This window comes from Hoplias malabaricus, chromosome 2 (assembly GCF_029633855.1).
Source record: "Hoplias malabaricus isolate fHopMal1 chromosome 2, fHopMal1.hap1, whole genome shotgun sequence".
In the NCBI taxonomy this organism is placed as follows: domain Eukaryota; kingdom Metazoa; phylum Chordata; class Actinopteri; order Characiformes; family Erythrinidae; genus Hoplias; species Hoplias malabaricus.
The window spans coordinates 35490112-35510058 of NC_089801.1; the positions used below are offsets into that span (position 1 = coordinate 35490112).

General features: G+C 39.8%; 1 protein-coding gene across 1 annotated transcript; it reads right to left on the reverse strand.

The window, feature by feature from the left end:
* Positions 1–321: 321 nt before the first annotated feature.
* Positions 322–17567, reverse strand: LOC136676384 (golgin subfamily A member 6-like protein 22). Its single transcript, XM_066653355.1, has 12 exons — positions 17549–17567; positions 17298–17449; positions 16330–16357; positions 12994–13056; positions 12573–12890; positions 11646–11659; positions 10942–10953; positions 10461–10470; positions 9830–9852; positions 9320–9367; positions 2952–3348; positions 322–2431 (listed from the first exon to the last, which is right to left on the reverse strand). The coding sequence occupies exons 1-12, from the start codon at positions 17565–17567 to the stop codon at positions 1173–1175; spliced, it is 2343 nt and encodes a 780-aa protein (XP_066509452.1). The 3' UTR covers positions 322–1172.
* Between the last annotated feature and the right edge of the window lie 2380 nt (positions 17568–19947).

The window sequence follows — 19947 nt, forward strand, 5'->3', positions numbered from 1 at the left end:
CTGGTAAAAAACAAACAAAAGCACAGCAATACAAAGAGTATAACAGCACCAATAGCAGTGGTGGGTTAGACAGTCAAGCCAGAATTAACTCTGTGGTTTATTGCTGCTCACAGGTTTGGCTGCCTAATCTCACCACCACTATTGGTACAGTTTACACTCGCTGTATTGTTGTGGTTTTGTTTGTCTTATGGGGTACTTTGTACTATGCTTAATGTAAAGCGACCTTGGGTATGAGAATGCTGCTCTATAAAAATGTATTATTACTACTACTACTACAACTAATAATAATAATAATACTAATAGTAATAATAATAATGATAAAAAGAAAGACATGGTTTTCACCACCTCAAATAGGTGAACTAAGGTTCGGCAGTCTATATTTTTTGCAAGGCACCACAGTGCAACTGCTATGTGCTTCCCAACAGGAACACATTATTTTAAATGTGTGTCGCAACAAGCAAATCTCAAAAACCTCAAAAGTTTCCCCAAATCATTTAAGATAGCCTGACCCCAGGATCAAATATTCCCACCAGTCACTAAATATGTGACAGGTCCAGATCCCTCGGCTAACTGTATTGCACGCAGTGACTGCAACAACAAACATGGCAGATATCACTGCCTTCCTTTCTGTGGATGTTGTCTTTTTCTAGTATTAAGGAATGGTTACTGTAAGCTGCCCTTAAATAAAAATAATCCACAGACAGTTATCCATATTGGTCATGTGCTCAGTTTTTCATGTATTCCTCATGTCAACATATTTATCTCACTATGAATGTTTTATCACACACTGACAAAGTTTACCAGATCAGAAAATATGTAGTTCAGGAAATTAGGGAGCATTTAATATTACCATATTGTTGCCATAGCATCTAATGTAGTTATGCTAGCACATTTGACTAATGTGTGAACACAGACACTGGTACTGGTCACTTTTCACAGACTGAAGGAAAAATCAGATTTACCCTGCAGTGTGAACAAAGCCTGTAACAAAAACATTAGACAACTTTCTTTATAATATGGCTATGAGGGGGGAAAGTTATAATCTGCTATTGTAAGTTCTACAGTTGAAAACACTGAAGTATATATGTCAGTACACTGGTCACCAACGGAAAATATTACATTCATTTTATTGGAGCTGCACACTGGTCAGTGGGTCTGCACAAGACAACTGATCATGTGCGTCGTGGCAAGAAACAACGCATCCATCCACCACTGCTCCTGGAGGGCTGTGCATTAGCTTCTGCAGCTGGAGTCTTTCTAAGCTCTGAGTAATGCTCTCTCAGTTTCTCCAGCTCCATGTTCTTCTCCTCCATCTGTCTGCTGAACTCCTCCAGCATCTGTGTCTTTGAAGCCAAAATGTTTCTCTGGAGTTCAGGCAGCAGGATCTTCATTAAGTTTCTCTCTGCCTCAGCTCTGGCTTCTCCTTCATACGTCTCCATGATCTCTTCCATCTCCCGTCTGTGTCTCTCCTCCATCTCACACCTGTCCCTCTCTCTCTTCTCTTTCAGTCTCTTCACCTTTTCTTCCAGTTCTATCCTTCGGTCTAACTCTCTCTCCAGCTCTCTTTTCAGTCCTCTCCTTTTCTCTTTATCCTTCTCTTCTTTCATTCTTCTCTCTAGGTCGGTTGTTCGGTCGTTAAGATGTTTTATCTCTCCTTCGTGCTCTTGTACTGCTCCCTCTATCCTTCTCAGAGAGTTCTTCAGCTCCTTTTCATGTTTTTCCTTCATTTCTCTCTCTTCCTTCACCCTCTTTTCCTCCATTTCTTTCATGATCTTTGTCTCCATTGCTCTGATCTGAGCTTCTGTCTCCAGGTACATCTCACTGCTATAGAACTTCTCTCTGTTTCCTTCCACCATCTTCTCGATCTTCTCCAGCAGCTCTGAGACCTGAGACCCCTCTCCACTCTCTTTAATGTTGAGACAGTGAAACCTGTTCCCACATTTCTCCACAAGGCTCTGGACCTCCTGGTTTCCTGACTGGACAAACTCTTCAATCTTCTTCTCTTGGTCTTCATCAGTGACGGTGAAGAGGATCATGGTGTTCCTCCAGCATCTCTCTCCAAACATCTCCTCCATTTTCTGCAGCATGTCTCTCTCCTCTCCTGAGGTCTCCTTCACTGGTATGACTAGGAGGAAGGCGTGGGGTCCTGGGGCCAACAGATGGACACAGAGTCCCACGTCCTGTCTCAGCTCGTCCAGAGAGAGTCCAGGACTGAAATAGTCAGGAGTGTCCACCACAGTCACCTGCCTCCCAGCCACCTGGCCCTGTCTGCTCTCACTCTGCTGCCTCACTGTAGACGCTCCAGCCCTGCTCCTCTCCTCTCGGCCCAGGAGCCTGTTTCCTGCTGCACTCTTCCCACTTCCAGTCCTCCCCAGCAGAACCAGCCTCAGCTCTGATACACCACCAGACTCTGGAGGAGACTCTCCACTCACTGCAGATCAACAAGAATGAAAGTGTTAATTTATTACTGAGTGTTAGTGAATGCAGTATTCTGCATGGAGAAGTATATAAGAAACTTCATGAAACTGTATAATGTACTCTTTCTCCTCCTGAGTGGAGCGGCTGGGTCTGGAGTCTCTACCCTGACTGAGAAACCACAGAACCAGAATGAACACATGTTCTTAAAGACAGTTTGTGGATAGTTAATGTTGGTACTGAAAAAAAAGACCTAAAAATGTGTGGCTGAAATTTTATAAGGTCAAAACTTTTATTATAGCAATATATGCAAAAGAAACTGGGTGTAACAATAACAGAAATAACTGTACATATAGTGTAAGAATCAATATTGTATTTGTATGGTAATATTAAATGCTCCCTAATTTCCTGAACTACACACATCTTTTCTGATCTGGTAAACTTTGTCAGTGTGTGATAAAACGTTCATAGTGAAATAAATATGAAAAATGTACTTATTGCATTAAGTGTTTTAAGTGACCAGTTCAGTTACTTACACTCTGGATGAACCCCCTGCTTGCTTTTTCTCCTCCTGACTGGAACTGATGATGGAGGATGTGTTCTTTCCTGCAGCTGCTTGTTTCTCTCCTCTAGAAGTCTCTGTTTCTCTTTAACCTGCTCCTCTCTCTCCATTAGCTGTGTGTGTATCTCACTTACAATCCTCTCCTTCTCTTCAAGCTGTTTGTCTTTTTCACTCACTTCAGTTTTCTGTTCTTCCAGTTGGATCTTCATCTTCTGGAGTGTGCTGCTCTTTTCCTGCAGCTCCTTTCTCTGTGTCTCCAGTTGATTTTTACATCTGCCCACCTCTTTCACTGTGTCCTCCAGTAGAGACTCTTTCTCTCTCAGCAGTTTCCTCACATTCTCCAGCTCTGAGTCTTTCTCCTGAAGCTGTAGCTGAGTCTCTTTGGTCATTTGTTCTAATTGTTCTTTAGTTTCTTTAAGACGTTTGTCTGTCATTTGCAATTGTCTGTTTTTTTCCAGTCGTTCTTCATTTCTCTGCTTTAAAACACTCTCTATATCTTTGAAAAGTTTGGCTTCTGTGAAAAACACATTAAAAACACATGTAAATTTCACTTATCTACACAGAAATGTAAATAAATGATCAGGATTAAGGTATGTATAGAATTTACAGCAAATTATTCTGTTGTTCCTTAAATAAATGTAACTTATACTTTAAATAGGTATCAAATTATACAGTGCACTAAACAAATAAAACAAAAAATCATTATGATAAAATGGCTTGTGCATGAGTTTCGCCACATTGTATATTTTTTGTTTTGTTTAGTATCTTCAGTTTAAGCCAGTGGTTCTCAGTCCTGGTCGTGGGTTTTTTCATCTCTCAAACAAACTCATTTCATCTTGGGAAAGGTTTATTAATGAGCTCATGAGTTGCATCAGGTTTGTTGGGAGTAGAGGAATCTATACAATGTGCAGGCAGTAGCCCACCAGGACCAGGACCAGGACCAGTTAATTATGCAAATACAGGTGCATATCAGTAAATTAGAATATCATCAAAAAGTTAATTTATTTCAGTAATTCATTTCAAAAAGTGAAACATGTATTATACAGATTAATTTCAGCGTTTATTTCTTTTAATGTTGATGATTAAGGCTTACAGCCAATAAAAACCCAAAAGTCATTATCTCAGAAAATTTGAATATTATATGTAGTGATGTTTAAATTGGAGTGTGGGGAGCACGGATGAAAAGGTGAAGATTCACTCAGCAAGGAGCAGACAGGACTCAAAAGTACCTCACTCAGTGATAATTTATTCAAAGTAACACACGTAATGACATCACAATCAGAGGGGTACCAGAAAAAGAAAAGAAACATCAGTTTAGGACTAAACAGACCTCATTTGTCCGTACCACAGCCCCCTTCCATCTTCACTGACTATGGCAGCCAATTACTTTGTCGGAGACTGAAGTTTCAGACACCCTGACTACCCCCACTGTGGGTCTACCACCCGCCTTTTAGTAACTTAGCCCCGCCCCTCTTCTAATTGGGCTAACCCAACTCTGGCTAAGGGGTAACAAATGTAACTGCAGGAGGACATTCATGCACAACAATACAACCGTTGACAAATTTTAAATGCCCATCTTATTCCTGCTTCACAGGTGAGTATTTACATATGTAAATAGTTTTTAACTTGTTTACTTTTTCTCTTTTACAGGTTCCCAGATCCAGCTCCTCCCCTCCTTGTCTATACTTCACCGCGGGCCCTTCGGCTGGTACAAAGAGAGACCAAAAATTTGCCACCATTCCTCCAGGAACAGGACCAGAGACACAAGATAAGAAATAATACAAGCATACATTCATTAATGTACATTCCACAGTCTTGGTGATGGGGCAGATTCACTGACCTCATCACATTATATAAGAGCAATTAAAAAAATGATTTTTAATACAAAAATTTTGGCCTACTGAAAAGTATGTACAGTACATGATCAATAATTGGTTGGGGCTTCTTTTATGAGAATTACTGCATCAATACGGCGTGGCATGGAAGTGATCAGCCTGTGGCAGGTGGCCAGGTTGCTTTGATAGCAGCCTTCAGCATTGTTGGGCTCGGTGTCTCTCATCTTCCTCTTGACAATACCCCATAGACATAGGTCTATGACATAGGTCAGGCGAGTTTGCTGGCCAATCAAGCACAGTGATACTGTGGTTATTAAACCAGGTACTGTTTTTTTTGGCAGTGTGGACAGGTGCCAAGTCCTGCTCGAAAATGAAATCCGCATCTCCATAAAGCTTGTCAGCAGAGGTAAGCATGGGCTCTAAAATGTTCTGGTAGATGGCTGTGCTGACTTTGGACCCAACACCAGCAGGTGACATGGTTCCCCAAAACATCACTGATTGTGGAAACTTCACATCAGACTCAGGCAGCTTGGATTGTGTGCCTCTCCACTCTTCCTCCAGACTCTGTGAACTTGATTTCCAAATGAAATGCAAAATTTACTTTTATCTGAACACAGACTTCAGTGTGTACAGTCCTGTCCTTTTTCTCCTGGCCCAGTTAAGACGGCTTCTCGGCTTCTCCTATCACTGCTATGCTGATGACACACAGCTCTATTTATCCTTTCCTCCAGGTGACACTTCAGTGGCAACTTGAATCTCTGACATATCTACATGGATGAAGGAACATCACCTCCAATTGAATTTATCCAAAACTGAACTACTGGTCCTCCCAGCCAAGCAAGCTATTCTCCACAACATCAGCATCAAGCTAGAGGCCCTATCAGTGGCTCCCACCAAGGTTGTAAGAAACCTGGGTGTCATGGTCGATGACCAGCTGACCTTCGCAGATCTCGTTACCGCTGTAGCTCGATCATGCCGCTTCTCCCTATTCAACATAAGGAAGATTAGGCCATACCTAACTCAACATGCAACACAGCTCCTTGTTCAGACGTTAGTAATCTCCCGTCTAGACTATTGCAACGCCCTCCTGACAGGTCTTCCGGCCTGTGCTGTGAGACCACTACAGATGATCCACAATGCTGCAGCACGCCTGGTTTTCAACCAGCCTAAAAGAGCACATGTCACGCCCCTATTAGTTGAGCTGCATTGGCTACCCTTAGCTGCTCGCATCAAATTTAAATCACTAATGATGGCCTTCAGAGTATTCACTGGTTCTGCTCCCATCTACCTCAATAGACTCTTAAAACCATATGTTGGTGCTCACCCTCTCCGTTCCTCAAAGGAGCGCCAACTAACATGGCCAACCTCCCGTACAGGTCAGTCGTGGCTATTCTCATCTCTGGTACCACGCTGGTGGAACAAGCTTCCAAGCACTATCAGGGCAACAGAAACCCTCTCCGCATTCAAGAAATCCTTGAAAACCCAACTCTTCCGAGAGTATCTCTTGCACTGAAAGTCTTTCTTTAATGCACTTATTACTTACTGGCATATTGCACTTAATGTAAGGTATTGTGTATAATTTGTGCTGTAGTTCGAATGTTAGATCCTCTTTTGTAAGTCGCTTTGGATAAAAGCACCTGCCAAATGCATAAATGTAAATGTAAGTCACTTCTGGCGTTGTCTCTGGGTCATGAGTGGCTTGACACAAGGAATGCATACAGTTGTAGCCATTTTGGGGGCATTTGTACCCCAAATTATTCTTTAAGTCACTTAACTTTTGGAATGTGGGACATTTGTTACAGTCATAAAACATTACCGAAATACAGTGCAGCATGCCTCTATGACACTAGTGGGCAGCCATTAGAAATTATTCATACGTTAAAAGGCGCATTGGTGGCTGAATAGAAGTGGATAAATGACCCTGGCTATATGGCTATATGAAAAATGACGTTAGCGATGAAACAACAGTCTGAACACGCAAGTTCCACCGAGATGCCAATTACCAGCCTTACATACCCTTCTGCTCCAGTCTCAACCCCAGCTAATCAGCACTTAAAAGGCTAAGCACCACTTAATGGACCTCCATGAATATTTCACCTTATTTTAGTTACTGACATATATAAGTATGAATTAAAATGAAAATAGCGTGCTTAATTTGCTTTAAAACTGACAATTTTATTAAATTGAGAGAAAAACCCGAGCTAGATATGGAAATTCTTGAATGCAACCGTGACGTCACTGGTGGACAACAGCTGAACAACGCCGCGGTAAAACACTGTTATGACTGACTGTTATGGCAGTATCTAGCTAGCTAAATAACAAACATTATTCATGACAATAGCCTAGCAATAAGCTAAACTCAAATTTAGAGGTACCGTTATTCTTGTAAATGTGATCGAAGTCGAACTCAAATTCATCCGACACTATAAACCTCCGTAATGCAACTACATAGCCGAGTATAATCTGAGCCACCATGTTTAGCAAGTCAAGCTAACGTTAACTAACACCAATTAAAACAGGTGAAGTAAGTGTACTTACCCTATTTACCGCCATGTATACAGAGGCTCTTGAACACCTTTCGTTGGTTTCCTTACATGCTCATATTGTTGGAAAAGCCCAGTGTAATGAGCACTACAGATAACGGAGTGAGCGGATGGTCCTTTCCAAAGTGTCCATTTATAGTTTACAAATTTAGTCAATTTTCTGGATATTTTGGGATCTTTGGGCCATTTGTGCACAGATGTCCCACTGTACATTGAATTATTGCAGCCAAGAACAACACACCTTTTCGTCATTTTGTGCAACTAGAGTTGTTGTCCACCATCTACGTCACATGCAAGACGCCTATTACAGTTTCAGAACACTGTTGAGGGGTGGACCAACAGTCTTTTAAACCTTATTCCTTGAATTAGTAAGAAATAACATGTTTTCTGACTATCAATAAACAGTTAGGAACTCAAATTCCACTGTATTTATCTGTTTGACACTTTCATATAGCTGGTGCTTAGGCCCTTAGGAGCTTGTTTCTCTCTTGTTTTTTGAGCACTGTCGTCTTAATTATAGTCAAAACACAGCACATCCAAACTACAGACGCTGTGTTTTTCTTTGGTACTAGCTGCTCGAGTCGCTTGGTCGTCCTTGGTGTTTAGTTTGCTTCCATGTGCCAGATAGGGGCAGAATCACGTGACTACAGCTTGGTAGACTGGATAAGATGCTGACTCAGCTTTGGGTTACTACAAGGAATTCTGTTTTGGTGTACTGGACAAAAGCATTCAAGAACTTCACGATTGGTTTCAGGAAAATGGTGTGGAAAGTCTGCAATGATCACACATTGAGAAGGACCTGGCCTTTGTTTGTCAATGCTATGGTTTTCCCAAAGAGCAGACAAATGCAGAACTGTCCCTTTTCAGTGCCATTCCATCAGAAGAAATCATCAGATCTAGGCAATAGCCTAGTAAACGTGTGTAATCTTTCAAGTTGTTCCTGACTGTGCCAATGAGCAGCGCATCATGTGAACGGAACTTATTTTGCTTACATCAATTAAAAACCTACTCGAGAAACACTATTGCTCAGGAGAGACTGTCTGACATTGCAGTGCTGAATATTGAGCGGGCCATTCAAGTGAACTTGGAGAAAACAGTCAGTGAATTTGATGCTGTGCCCGGAGGGCGATCTCTTGCACTTCACTAAAGCAGGACATCATTTATATTACATATAGTATTTACCTATATACTAAATATCATTTGATAAATGGAGGAATTTTACTTCCATACAAATGTCAGTCATATTATATATAAACTACATTATTTTAATGATGTTGGCTGAGATGTCTTGCCCCCCCGATATAAGTTTCAAATGTCGCCCATGGTTGTGGCCCATGTCCTGAATACGTCTGTATGTGGTGGCTCTTGAAGCACTGACTCCAGCAGCAGTCCCAACTCCTTGTGAACCTCCCCCAAATTTTTTAATGGCCTTTTCTTATCAATATTTTCAGTGCTGTGGTTGTCCTGGTTGTTTGTGAATCTTTTTCTACCACCCTTTTTCCTTCCACTCAACTTTCCATTAATATGCTTGGATACAGCAGGAGGGTGTCAGCGACTGCCTTCTGGACATCTGTCGAGTCAGTGGTCTTCCTCATGATTGTGTAGCCTACTGAACCAGGCTAAGGGACCATTTTAAAGGCTTAGATTTTGTGTTGATTTTTCTAATTTTCTGAGATAATGACTTTTGGGTTTTCATTACACCTCAATCATCCACATAAAAAGAAATAAGCACTTGAAATAGATCACTCTGTTTGTAATGAATCTATAAAATAAGAGTTTCACTTTTTGAATTGAATTACTGAAATAAATTAACTTTTTGATGATATTCTAATTTATTGATATGCACCTGTACATAGAAATATAGTTTATAAAGCTTTATTAATGCACCGAACACCTGTGTTAATATTAAATAAAACAGAAAACCAGATCTAGTGTCTCTTTTATAACTCACCCCTCCTCAAAACAGATTCCTCCATTTTCTTTCTGTCCTCTTCTGTCCATTCTTGCTCTATCTGTAGAAGTGAACAAAAGTGTGAAATGAATGTAAAAATGTATGAAATTAATATTGATGTGATATGAACAATAACTGAGTCTCTGTTTAAATCACTGTTGAAGTGTGGGTCTGAATCACTGAGTGCTGAGATCACTAACAGTTCAGACTCTGAGGACTTTCACTGATTTAAACTGAGACTGTGTTTGAAAAACTACAGCATTTAAACCAACAGGAAAGAGGTGGCACAGACAAGCTGTGGAACTACTGCAGCGCCTGAGGATCAGGATCAATTAGAGAACTCTGATCAGCGTTTACACTAATGACACCCACATCAAACACCATGAAAGAGAAATTAACATCCAACAAACAAAGCACATTCATCTAAAGACTCTGAACAACACACCCTGCTTTACTTTATACGCTCTATTATTTATTTACACAGATAATATCAACTCAGTTTATTATAATATAATGTACTCACCTGTGAAATGACAACTGTATCAGCTAGAGAATCAGATAAAAGACAAAATAAGGATGTTTAAAACACAGAATGTACACAAAGAACAAAGAGTTTTAAGTGCTCTGTATCATGTGAAGATGTTGTGTAGAACTCCAAAGGACAGTATCTGACATCATCAGTTTCTGTCTTAAGCTGTAAATAATGTTGGCAGGTCGATTAGCTATTCTAAAGTGTCAAAAGGCGACAGTGTGTGAGAGAATGTGTGAGTACGTCTACAACAAAGAGTCTCTGCATAAACAGTGGTGCCCACACGACTGAAGAAGAATCACACTCATCTGGGAGAACTCCAACTTCCAGAATTCCCTGAGGGTCACGTGTTCAAACTGACAGCCGTACAGTCAGAGAGAAGTGTATGATGCTCCGGTTTGCAAGATTACTAATTAATTTCACCTGTGTGTTAGCCTTTATAAACTGTTTATTTTTATCTGTGCTTTGTTTTACCTGTCTTTCAATGCATGCTTTGCCTTTGTTTGCAGTCATCTATATATTTATGCAGTTTTACAGAGGACAGTGACCACATTTCGTGTCAGTCACCTTTCATGAAAAAATGAAGATTTGAGAAAGCAAATTGATACAAATTTTTTACACTCACCTCTGCCCAGCTGTGGAAGAACATAAAACAATGTGAAGATTTTATGAATGGATTCACATGTTAATTATTATATTTAAATCAGTGGAAAGTAACTATCCAACTTTTCAAAATGAATAAATTAATGAATAAAAATAAAAATACAAAACTGCAGAAATATATGATTGTTATGTGTTGTCTATGTTCTCTCTCTCTAGTAATTTATTGTTTATGTGTATGTAGAATATTAATGTGTCTACATGGCATTAACATATGTGTCTCTAAGTTCCTGCAGTGCAGTGGGATTATGCAGCAGTGCATTGTGGGAAGGAAGGTGGGAGATGGAAGTTAAAAGCGCTCGTTTCAAGCTTTATTTAAAGCATGAGCAGCTGATGAAACTGGATTTTATGTGAGAGCTTGACTTGGATTAAAACTCTCCTCTGACTTTATAAACTACACAAACTACATCCAGTACTTTCAGTAGAAATACACAACATTCACTTACCGCCGTACATCCCTAAAACAGAGTTAAAAAAAGAAAGGTTATGAAGAAACAGTCACAGCTCACATTAAAATAATTGATAATTCATGAAACTGTGAGAAAGTCCTGTCTCTCTTATTTACTGCAGCTCCGTCCGTTAGACTTTCAGTTCAGACCTGGGGTCATCAGTAACATCTGTGCTCTCAGACCAAAATGTTCAGGAGAACAAAGGAACGTTTAGAAGAACACAGAGAGGTCGATCTGAACCATTTTCACTAAAATAATAAACTGGATTTACAGGAGGTTCAGTGCAGACGTGTTTGAGAACTGAGAAAATGTGGACGTTGGTGAATTTAAAGTGAAGGAAAATGAATTATTGAGAGTGTGTTTACATTAATCAAATCTGAAATGGTTTCGTTAAATTAAAGAGTGATGTTTTCACGTCTAAGAACAAATTTTAAACAATGAAAGCTATATCTGAGATGAGCTAATGCTAAAGCTAACACTGGCTGCTCAGAGCAATGTTAGATGCTGAGGAGGTGCAGGTGCATTGTGGGAAAGAATGTGAACAGTCTTCATTCTGTGATGGGAGACTTTATCAGGTGAATATTCCCTGAAAGAACTGAGGTCACTGTCTGATTTCTGGATTAAACTGTAATAGATGTGATACGTTTATAAACACAGCAGACATTGTGATCAGTGTGAGGAGGGATGAGTGATGTACTCACCAAGTATGAAGGATCTGTATAAAAGAAAATAACAGAGCAGAGTGTGAGATAAAACCCAGTGAGTAAACACTAACATCATTTATAAACACTTCTTGTTCCTACAAACACTGACTCCTGTTCCTGAAGTGATTAATGAGCCCAATAGAATTTGTGGAGAAGAATTTGTGGCAGAGTTTCCCTGGTGTTTTTCCAGGATTTACACTGATGTGAGCTCCAGTAAAAAAAAAAGTTATTGAGCTGAATTAATGTGATTATATTTACGGCAGTTGAAATTTAGCCTCTCTGTCAGATAGTTGTTTTGGGGCTGTGTAATTCTGTGGCTGATTTGGATGTTGAGCGTCTTGAGATTTTCTTACTGAGGCTCAGAAAACAGATCCTTCTTTGGAGAGATTTAGGAAAATGAACATTAAATTTCATTCCTGTGATGAGCATGTGGCTGTTACTTGTTTGTGGGTTTGTTGTAAATATGGATCCCTTCATCTCTGACTGACTAAGAGTGTAATGGAATCTGTCAAATTATTGGTGGTGAACGTGTGTCAACAGCAAGTTTTAAAATTAGCTCTTGACCATTTGTTCAGTTGGAAATCTAGGGGTTACAAAAACCTACAGTCATATATAATTTATAAGGTGGGAAAACACCCTGGAGGGGGCGCCAGTACAGGATAACACACACACTCACTCACTTCTGAGTCGCCAATTCACCTACCAACATGCGTTTTTGAACTGTGGGAGGAAACCTAAGCACCTGGAGAAAACCCACACAGACACAGGGAGAACACACCAAACTCCTCACAGACAGTCACCAGGAACAGGAATCAAACCCACAACCCCCAGGTCCCTGGGGTTGTGTGACTGCGACACTACCTGCTGCGTCACCGTGCTGCCCATGACCACTGTACACGTTAATTTGTGTTAATACTGACTTACCACCCACTTCTACTGTACACTCCTCTGTTATTGTTCCATCAGTGACCTGACACAGGTAATGTCCTAAATCTGATCGTGTGCAGTTTCTGATCTGTAAGGAGACGTTTCCTCTCTGCAGCTCCTGAGTGAACAGACTCACTCTGCCCTTGTAGCCCCGCCCCTCTGTCACCTGTCTGTTCTTATAGAGACAAACACACTCCGTCTCCTTAAACCACCTGATCTCCAGGTCAAGAGCACTGACTTCAGGAGACAGGTGACAGGAGAGAGTGACAGCAGAGCTAGACTGAACCTCATCACGGGGTCCAATGAGTTTAAACTCTGTGAAGGAAAACACACACCACGATGTTCACAGTTAAACCTGTTACAGATAATCAATAACTAATCAATATTAAACACTTATCAATATCTGGATTTGGCTCACTGTTGCTTGCAGTTGCCATCTTTATCTCTATATCTCCTCTTCCAGCTTCAGACTCAAGACCTCCTACAGACAGAGAGAGAAAGAGAGAGAGAGAGAGAGAAGGAGAGCTACACAAAAGCACTTAAAATACTGGTAAAATTATGCTGCCATTTCAAGCTTCAAAATAAATGTTAAGACATCAGCAGAAATGTTGCAAAACCCCCATAATCCCACACTCAAACTCCTCCCGATACTTCACTGCATTATAAACATATAATCTGTCTTTATCCATGCCTACACCAGCATTTTAAAAACCCAAACTACATCATAGTCCTGACCAGAGTCCCATTTTCTCTTTCTATTATAATAAATAGCAGTTTTAGCTGGAACCAACATAAAATATGACCCACAAACAAGAAAAAAACGTTCCTCTCTCTGTAAAGGGAGAAATGAAAGGAAAGGGAAGGACTGAGAAAGGGGAAGAGAGAGAGACTGAAAGAATCAGGAAGACAGAGACAGAAAGAGTCCGTTTAAATGCTTAGTTTAATGATTGTTTTCTCTTATTCAGAGGAAATGGACCCAGATCTACACATAAATGTAACACTTTTCCTCTTCTCAAATTAAACTACACACTACTTTAGGAAATGTTTACTGACCAGCCAAATACTGACCACCTTCTAGAACCTGTTAGTTTCACCTCTGCTGCTCTTTCCTTCGTCCTTCTTCAGAGTCATATCACTGCTTCAGGAGAAACCTGCTCCATTTTAAAGCAGCTTAGATCCGCTCTTTGTCTCAAACACAGAGATCCACAAAAACAAGCCAGAGTTAATCCTTCATCCACGAACCTTACACACACCTCTCTCTCCACTTCAGCGTCCAGAGCGAAGCACACTGCACTCTTTCACTTTCACCTACTGTTCAAGATACACTCTGGGTTACCACATTGGTGGAAGAGTCTCCACAATAACTAACAATTTTACCAAATTCTCCCATAAAAATGAAGATCAGTGCAGTAGTTAGACCTGTGCCCTTTAGTTTCATGGAGTAAAGCAGCTGACGGGTAAATCAGTGTTCATTAGAAAACCATGTACCACTTCATCACTGATCATAATGCTCTCTGTCACAGAATTTTGCAAAACACCTTTAAAAAACATTAAAGAGACACAGCATGATAAAGTAAATGGCATTATCACATATCACCCGTGTGCTTATTTTTATATCTGTGTATAATAATTAATGAAGTATAGTAATGCATCCCAATACCAATACCAGAACCTGTTGTTTCAGACATAAAGAGGACAGGCTGATACTATTGATCTGAACAATGTAGTAAGGAACAAATACTGGCATAAAAAAAAAACTGAAAGAAGAAGATAGAATTAACTAATTCATGAAGACAGAGAGCAATTCTGCAACCTCAAATTCTGAGAATAAAGTTGGAACATCTCTGACATTAAAGTCAGAAAAATTCAGAGGGAAAAAAGTCTGAGATTAATGTAAAAAATTATAAGAAAAAAGTCTGAATAATTCCAAGATCAAAGTCAGACTATTTAGAGAAACACTGTTTGGATTATTATCCATTATAATATTTAGACATGTGTTCTCACTATGTGCGCAGTGATTCCAGGTAGGATCCGGACCAACCGCGACCCTGAACTGGATAAGTGGTTTCAGACAATGAATGAATGAATGAGTGAATATTTAGACAGACAGACTCCCAGTCTGTGTGCCATAGAGTGAGTTGTGAAAGAAGCTGTCAAGTGAAGTGAACAGAACTATTTATTATACACTTTCATCCACAATCTGGTCCTGATGTGCCAGAGGACTGAGTCTATACGACATTATGACTTCAACAATGCACTGCATTCCTCAATTACACTGCAAAGTAGTGATGTGTCGGTCGCGAACCAGAGAACAACAAGCAAAGCTGAGACACTTGGTTTTCCTGAACGCCAATCTGCCTTCCAAGAAATAGTTGAAGAAAATGTTAAATCAGTTAAATGTTTGTTGACAGTTGTGGGTGTTTTAATCACTACCGTTGAATGCTGCTGTTTTGCACTTTGCAGAGTATTTGTTTATTTTTTTACCCAGAAATGGATAATTATTTAATTTAATAAACTATTTTGTAATACCTACCTTTTGGGTTCCATTGGCTATAATTCAGAGTTTACCAGTGTTTTTTTATTAAGGTGTTTAAATAAAATCCAGTTATTTATACAATTGAATGTGTGAGTGCAATCAGTGAGTTATTACAAGACAGACATAAAAACAATTGGCCATTGCAACACTATTTATTATTTTTAATATTAAACAATAATATTTTGTCCAAGTAGTCATGTAAAATGTAGGTAATATTGTTCTGTACCAGTGGAAATAAGTGGTAAATCAAAGAGCCATTTAGGAGCCAAAAGAGCAGGCTCTTTATGAAGAGCCAAAGAGAGCCGAAATTCCCATCAATACTGCAAAGGGTTGTGTCTGTTTCATTAAACCTGCAGCGAAATTGTCTGACTTATTGTCTGAATTATTCTGTGTTGAATCTAAAAAGCTTCATCATTGTCACAGCTCTGCAGCAATCCTTCATTTCAACAAACCTTCATGACATTTACAACTTCAGAACATTTAAAAAATGTTATTTACATTATAACACAAACAGTTTCACCTGTGTGTTCTGTTTCACATGACGACATCATGTAGAAGCAGTAAAACCTGGAGCTGTGCATCAGTTAAACACTTAAGCATTTAATAATTATAGTAGTAGTAGTAGTAATAATAATAATACTGCTCTGTTTCTGCAGTGTTTCTAGTTTGAGAGATAAAAGTAAAGAGCACTAAAACCTCAGCTCCAGACTAAAGAGCTCAGAGTGTGAAATCTTGTGTGTAGTTTGAGACGTGCTGCTCTGGAGCTTTAGAGAACTTCTCCTGATGGGTTCCTCAGTAAGTCTGACTTTCTGATCGTCTGAATCCTGTTTGATTTCTTCACTTCACTTTGTAATAAACACATTCTTTAGCAGATCAATCGCTTCTATTCAAATCAGATCAAATTTATTTGTATAGTGCTTTTTACAACTGATTTTATCACAAAGCAGTCTCACAGAATTCCAGTAAATGACCATTTCATTATCAAACAGTGTTTCCTTCATTGAACAATATTAAATATAAACACGTCTCTGCTGTTAAACACGTTAGGACGGTATTCTGATTCTATTAAATGTCACCAGTCCAAAAATATTCAGAACCTCTCTCTTAGAATCAGTGTTTAGATCTGTGTGTGTGTGTGTCTGCTCTGAACACAAAGCACAGCTCAGTACATTCACATCCCATCAGTATCAAAGCAGCTCCACACTCATTTAAACTCACCTCTGTTCTCTCCATGAGTCAACGCCACCTGTGGAAGTAAACAATATGAATGTGAAGATTTAATGGATAGTTTCATAAGTTACTCGTTACATTAAATTAGTGGAGAGTAACCAAAACCATTTTCAAGAACAGTGACATCACTCCCATCAGAGTCCACACTGCTTTTATCTGTGGGGTTTTTTTCAGTAAACTTCACTGTTCCTGCGGTGCAGTGGGATTATACAGCAGTGCATTGTGGGAAGGAAGGTGGCAGATGGAAGTTAAAAACTCTCATTTCAAGATTTGTTTAACCCTCCTGTTGTGTTCCAGTCAAATCAGACCGATTTACAAATTTACATTGAAAAAGTGTAGTAAAGGTCATGTGTTTATCACGAGGTTCCATTACTGTGTTCAGACATGGTATTTGAACATCTAAAATATATCTGAAATGATCTCATAAAAATGGTGTTTTATGAAACATTATTATATATTAAGGGTAGTTCTTTATATTATCATTATTCGAAATATTAAAAATATCTATCAGTGCATAATATGCAGTTTGACAATTACTAGAATCCATGAAGACAGAGTTATTCCTGTCTTTGTCATGACTATGATATATTCATATTCTGATGAAAACTGCCACATTTGCACTTTTCACTCCTTGCAGTTTAAGAGACAGCAGAATGCTACCGGTGATTGGCTGTTTATGTGCCACTCCCATCACAGTCCATTATAAAGGGATATGAAAAGCTGTTTTAGACCCAGGGCGAGAGCTCTTTTGTTTTATACATTGTGCTTTCCTGACTATTCACAGGGCAGCAGGTGGTGTCGCAGTCACACAGCTCCAGGAACCTGGAGGTTGTGGGTTTGAGTCCCGCTCCGGGTCACTGTCTGTGAGGTGTGTTCTCCCTGTGTCCTTGTGGGTTTCCTCCCACAGTCCAAAATCACACATTGGTAGGTGGATCGTAGCCCCGCCCCTCTGTCACCTGTCTGTTCTTATAGAGACAAACACACTCCGTCTCCTTAAACCACCTGATCTCCAGGTCAACAGCACTGACTTCAGGAGACAGGTGACAGGAGAGAGTGGCAGCAGAGCCAGAGTCATATTCATCATCACAGGGTCCAATGAGTTTAAACTCTGTGAAGGAAAACACACACCACAATGTTCACAGTTAAACCTGTTGTGAGAAACAATAATTATATCAAAAACTGATCAATATGTGGATTTTTGTCTCACTGTTGCTTGCAGTCTCCATTTTATCTCATCCTACAGAGAGAGAGAGAGAGAGAGAGAGAGAGAGAGAGAAAGAGAGAGAGATAGAGAGAGAGAAAGAGATAGAGAGAGAGATAGAGAGAAAGAGAGAGAGAGAGAGAAAGAGAGACGGTAATACTCAATGCGGTGAAGACCTGAAAGCAAGCCCTTCAGTTTAAAGGTAAAGTAACAAACTGTGATATAACTATATTGTTTTTGAGTAAATGGTATCTATTGCTCTTAAAGATGAGTCAAATTTACTGCTTTAAATCGTTATATTTAATAAGTAGCCCATACAACCATCTGATATCAGTTCAGTTTTTATCACTCTATGTACATGAGAAATGGAATAAAATTACTGTGCTTATTTTAAAATATTATTTTATGGAGGATATAATTACAATTGTTTGTGATTGGACGCCATTCACTCAAAATCGATACAGTAATATATATTTCATAGGTACATAGCATGTTAAACACTGAACTGATATCTGTATTTATTAAGTACCTATTAGAAATGACCATTTTATAAACCGCTTAAGGGCTTTCTTTCTTCTTCACGCGCACTGAGTTTTACCGCTCAGTGTCTGCGCACAAAAATATGACGTGCGGCGAGTGTAACTGTGTTTCTGAAAAGGCGGTTGATTAAACCGGACTCCCGTTACAGAAAAGAGTAGTAACTTGTTTCTCCGTTAGTCAACGGTGCGGATTGAAACCGAGTCCTACAGCACTTCTCACAACACAACACATCCAACAAATGCTCATCGGAAACTCTGAATGTAAATGTGGCGGCATTATTGTTTTTGTCCACCACAGGAATTTGAATCCCAGAAAACGGGAAACTGCTCGGCCTCTGCCGCCCTTCCTTTCGCTCTCCTTCAGAGTTATAGGACTGCTTCAGGAGAAACCTGCTCCACTTTAAAGCAGCTCAAATCCGCTCTTTCCACAAAAACTTAAATCTTAAATAATAAATAAAAATAATATAATATAATATAATATAATATAATATGATATAATATAATATAGGGGCGGCACGGTGGCGCAGTCACACAGCTCCAGGGACCTGGAGGTTGTAGGTTTGATTCCCGCTCCGGGTGACTGTCTGTGAGGAGTTGGTGTGTTCTCCCCGTGTCCGCGTGGGTTTCCTCCGGGTGCTCCGGTTTCCTCCCACAGTCCAAAAACACACGTTGGTAGGTGAATTGGCGACTCCAAAGTGTCCGTAGGTGTGAATGTGTGTGTGTCTGTGTTGCCCTGTGAAGGACTGGCGCCCCCTCCAGGGTGTATTCCCGCCTTGTGCCCAATGATTCCAGGTAGGGTCTGGACCCACCGCGACCCTGAATTGGATAAGTGGTTACAGATAATGAATGAATGAATAATATAATATACCCACAAATGTAACACGCACCTCTCTCTCTTAATTCCAGCGTCCAGAGCAGAGCACTTGAGTTTCAGTTTCTCCTGCAGCTCAGTCCCGACCCTCCCTCTCCCCACTACATGTTCCTGCAGTAACCGGAGGCTACAGTTTCAGGATCACAAGTGTAGGACCCTGTGATTTCGTGACACTGCCCTCTAAAGGTACAAGCAGGCGAGAAGACTGTAGTTTTAGGACCCCATTAGCGAATTACCTAAAGGCTCATTAAACAGAAAAAAAACTTTTTAAAATATTTCTAAAGCTTATTCCACCTAAAAAAAATGGTGACTAAAGTGTTATTTATTCCGCCTATATAACTGCTTATAATTTAGTTTTAAAGGTTTATTAGACCCAAAAATAAACTTTATCTGCTTACAGTTTAAAGGGTTGTTCCGCCGAATGCTCCTTTATCCAACTTCTTATAATTAATTTTTAAAGGATTTTTCCATCTAGTACTCTATATAACTAGTTTTAAGGACATATTCAACCCAATTACTCCACATTGATATAAATTATAACGTAGTTGCCGAAGAAAGACTGGGAACCTTTTTACCCACAAATTGTCTAAATACAAGCCTATTTTTAATCTACCGTTTGATCTTAGATCAAAAGCTGTGGCCCAACAACTCAGTTCATATCAACATAAGAACCATATATATGAAAAATTCCAAGATGGATTCAGGGCACATCATAGCACTGAGGCAGCCCTAGCCAAGATAACAAATCATTTTCTTCTTGCCTCTGGTTTTGTCACGGCTGAGGGGAGGACGAGGAGGCGGACGTACACCCAAGGACTAACGTTTTTGACACAAACAAAAGTGCCAGGACCTGAGCTGAAAGGAGTCTGGTAAATAGCACACCTGGCCCATAGAAGACCCACCTTGTCTGACTCACTGCCAAAACATGATCAATTTCAAAATAAAAGTTTGCGAAAAAAAAAATAACGAAACATATTTTGGTTCCAGGTAAGTTA

What these genes read in the sequence shown, in the direction of transcription:
- LOC136676384 (XM_066653355.1), bottom strand. An exon ending in GATGGCAACTGCAAGCAACA is followed by an intron (nt 12,891 to 12,993) that starts GTGAGCCAAATC and finishes TTTCCTTCACAG; the next exon opens with AGTTTAAACTCATTGGACCC. An exon ending in GAAAGAAAATGGAGGAATCT is followed by an intron (nt 3,349 to 9,319) that starts GTTTTGAGGAGG and finishes AAAGAGACTCAG; the next exon opens with CTACAGCTTCAGGAGAAAGA.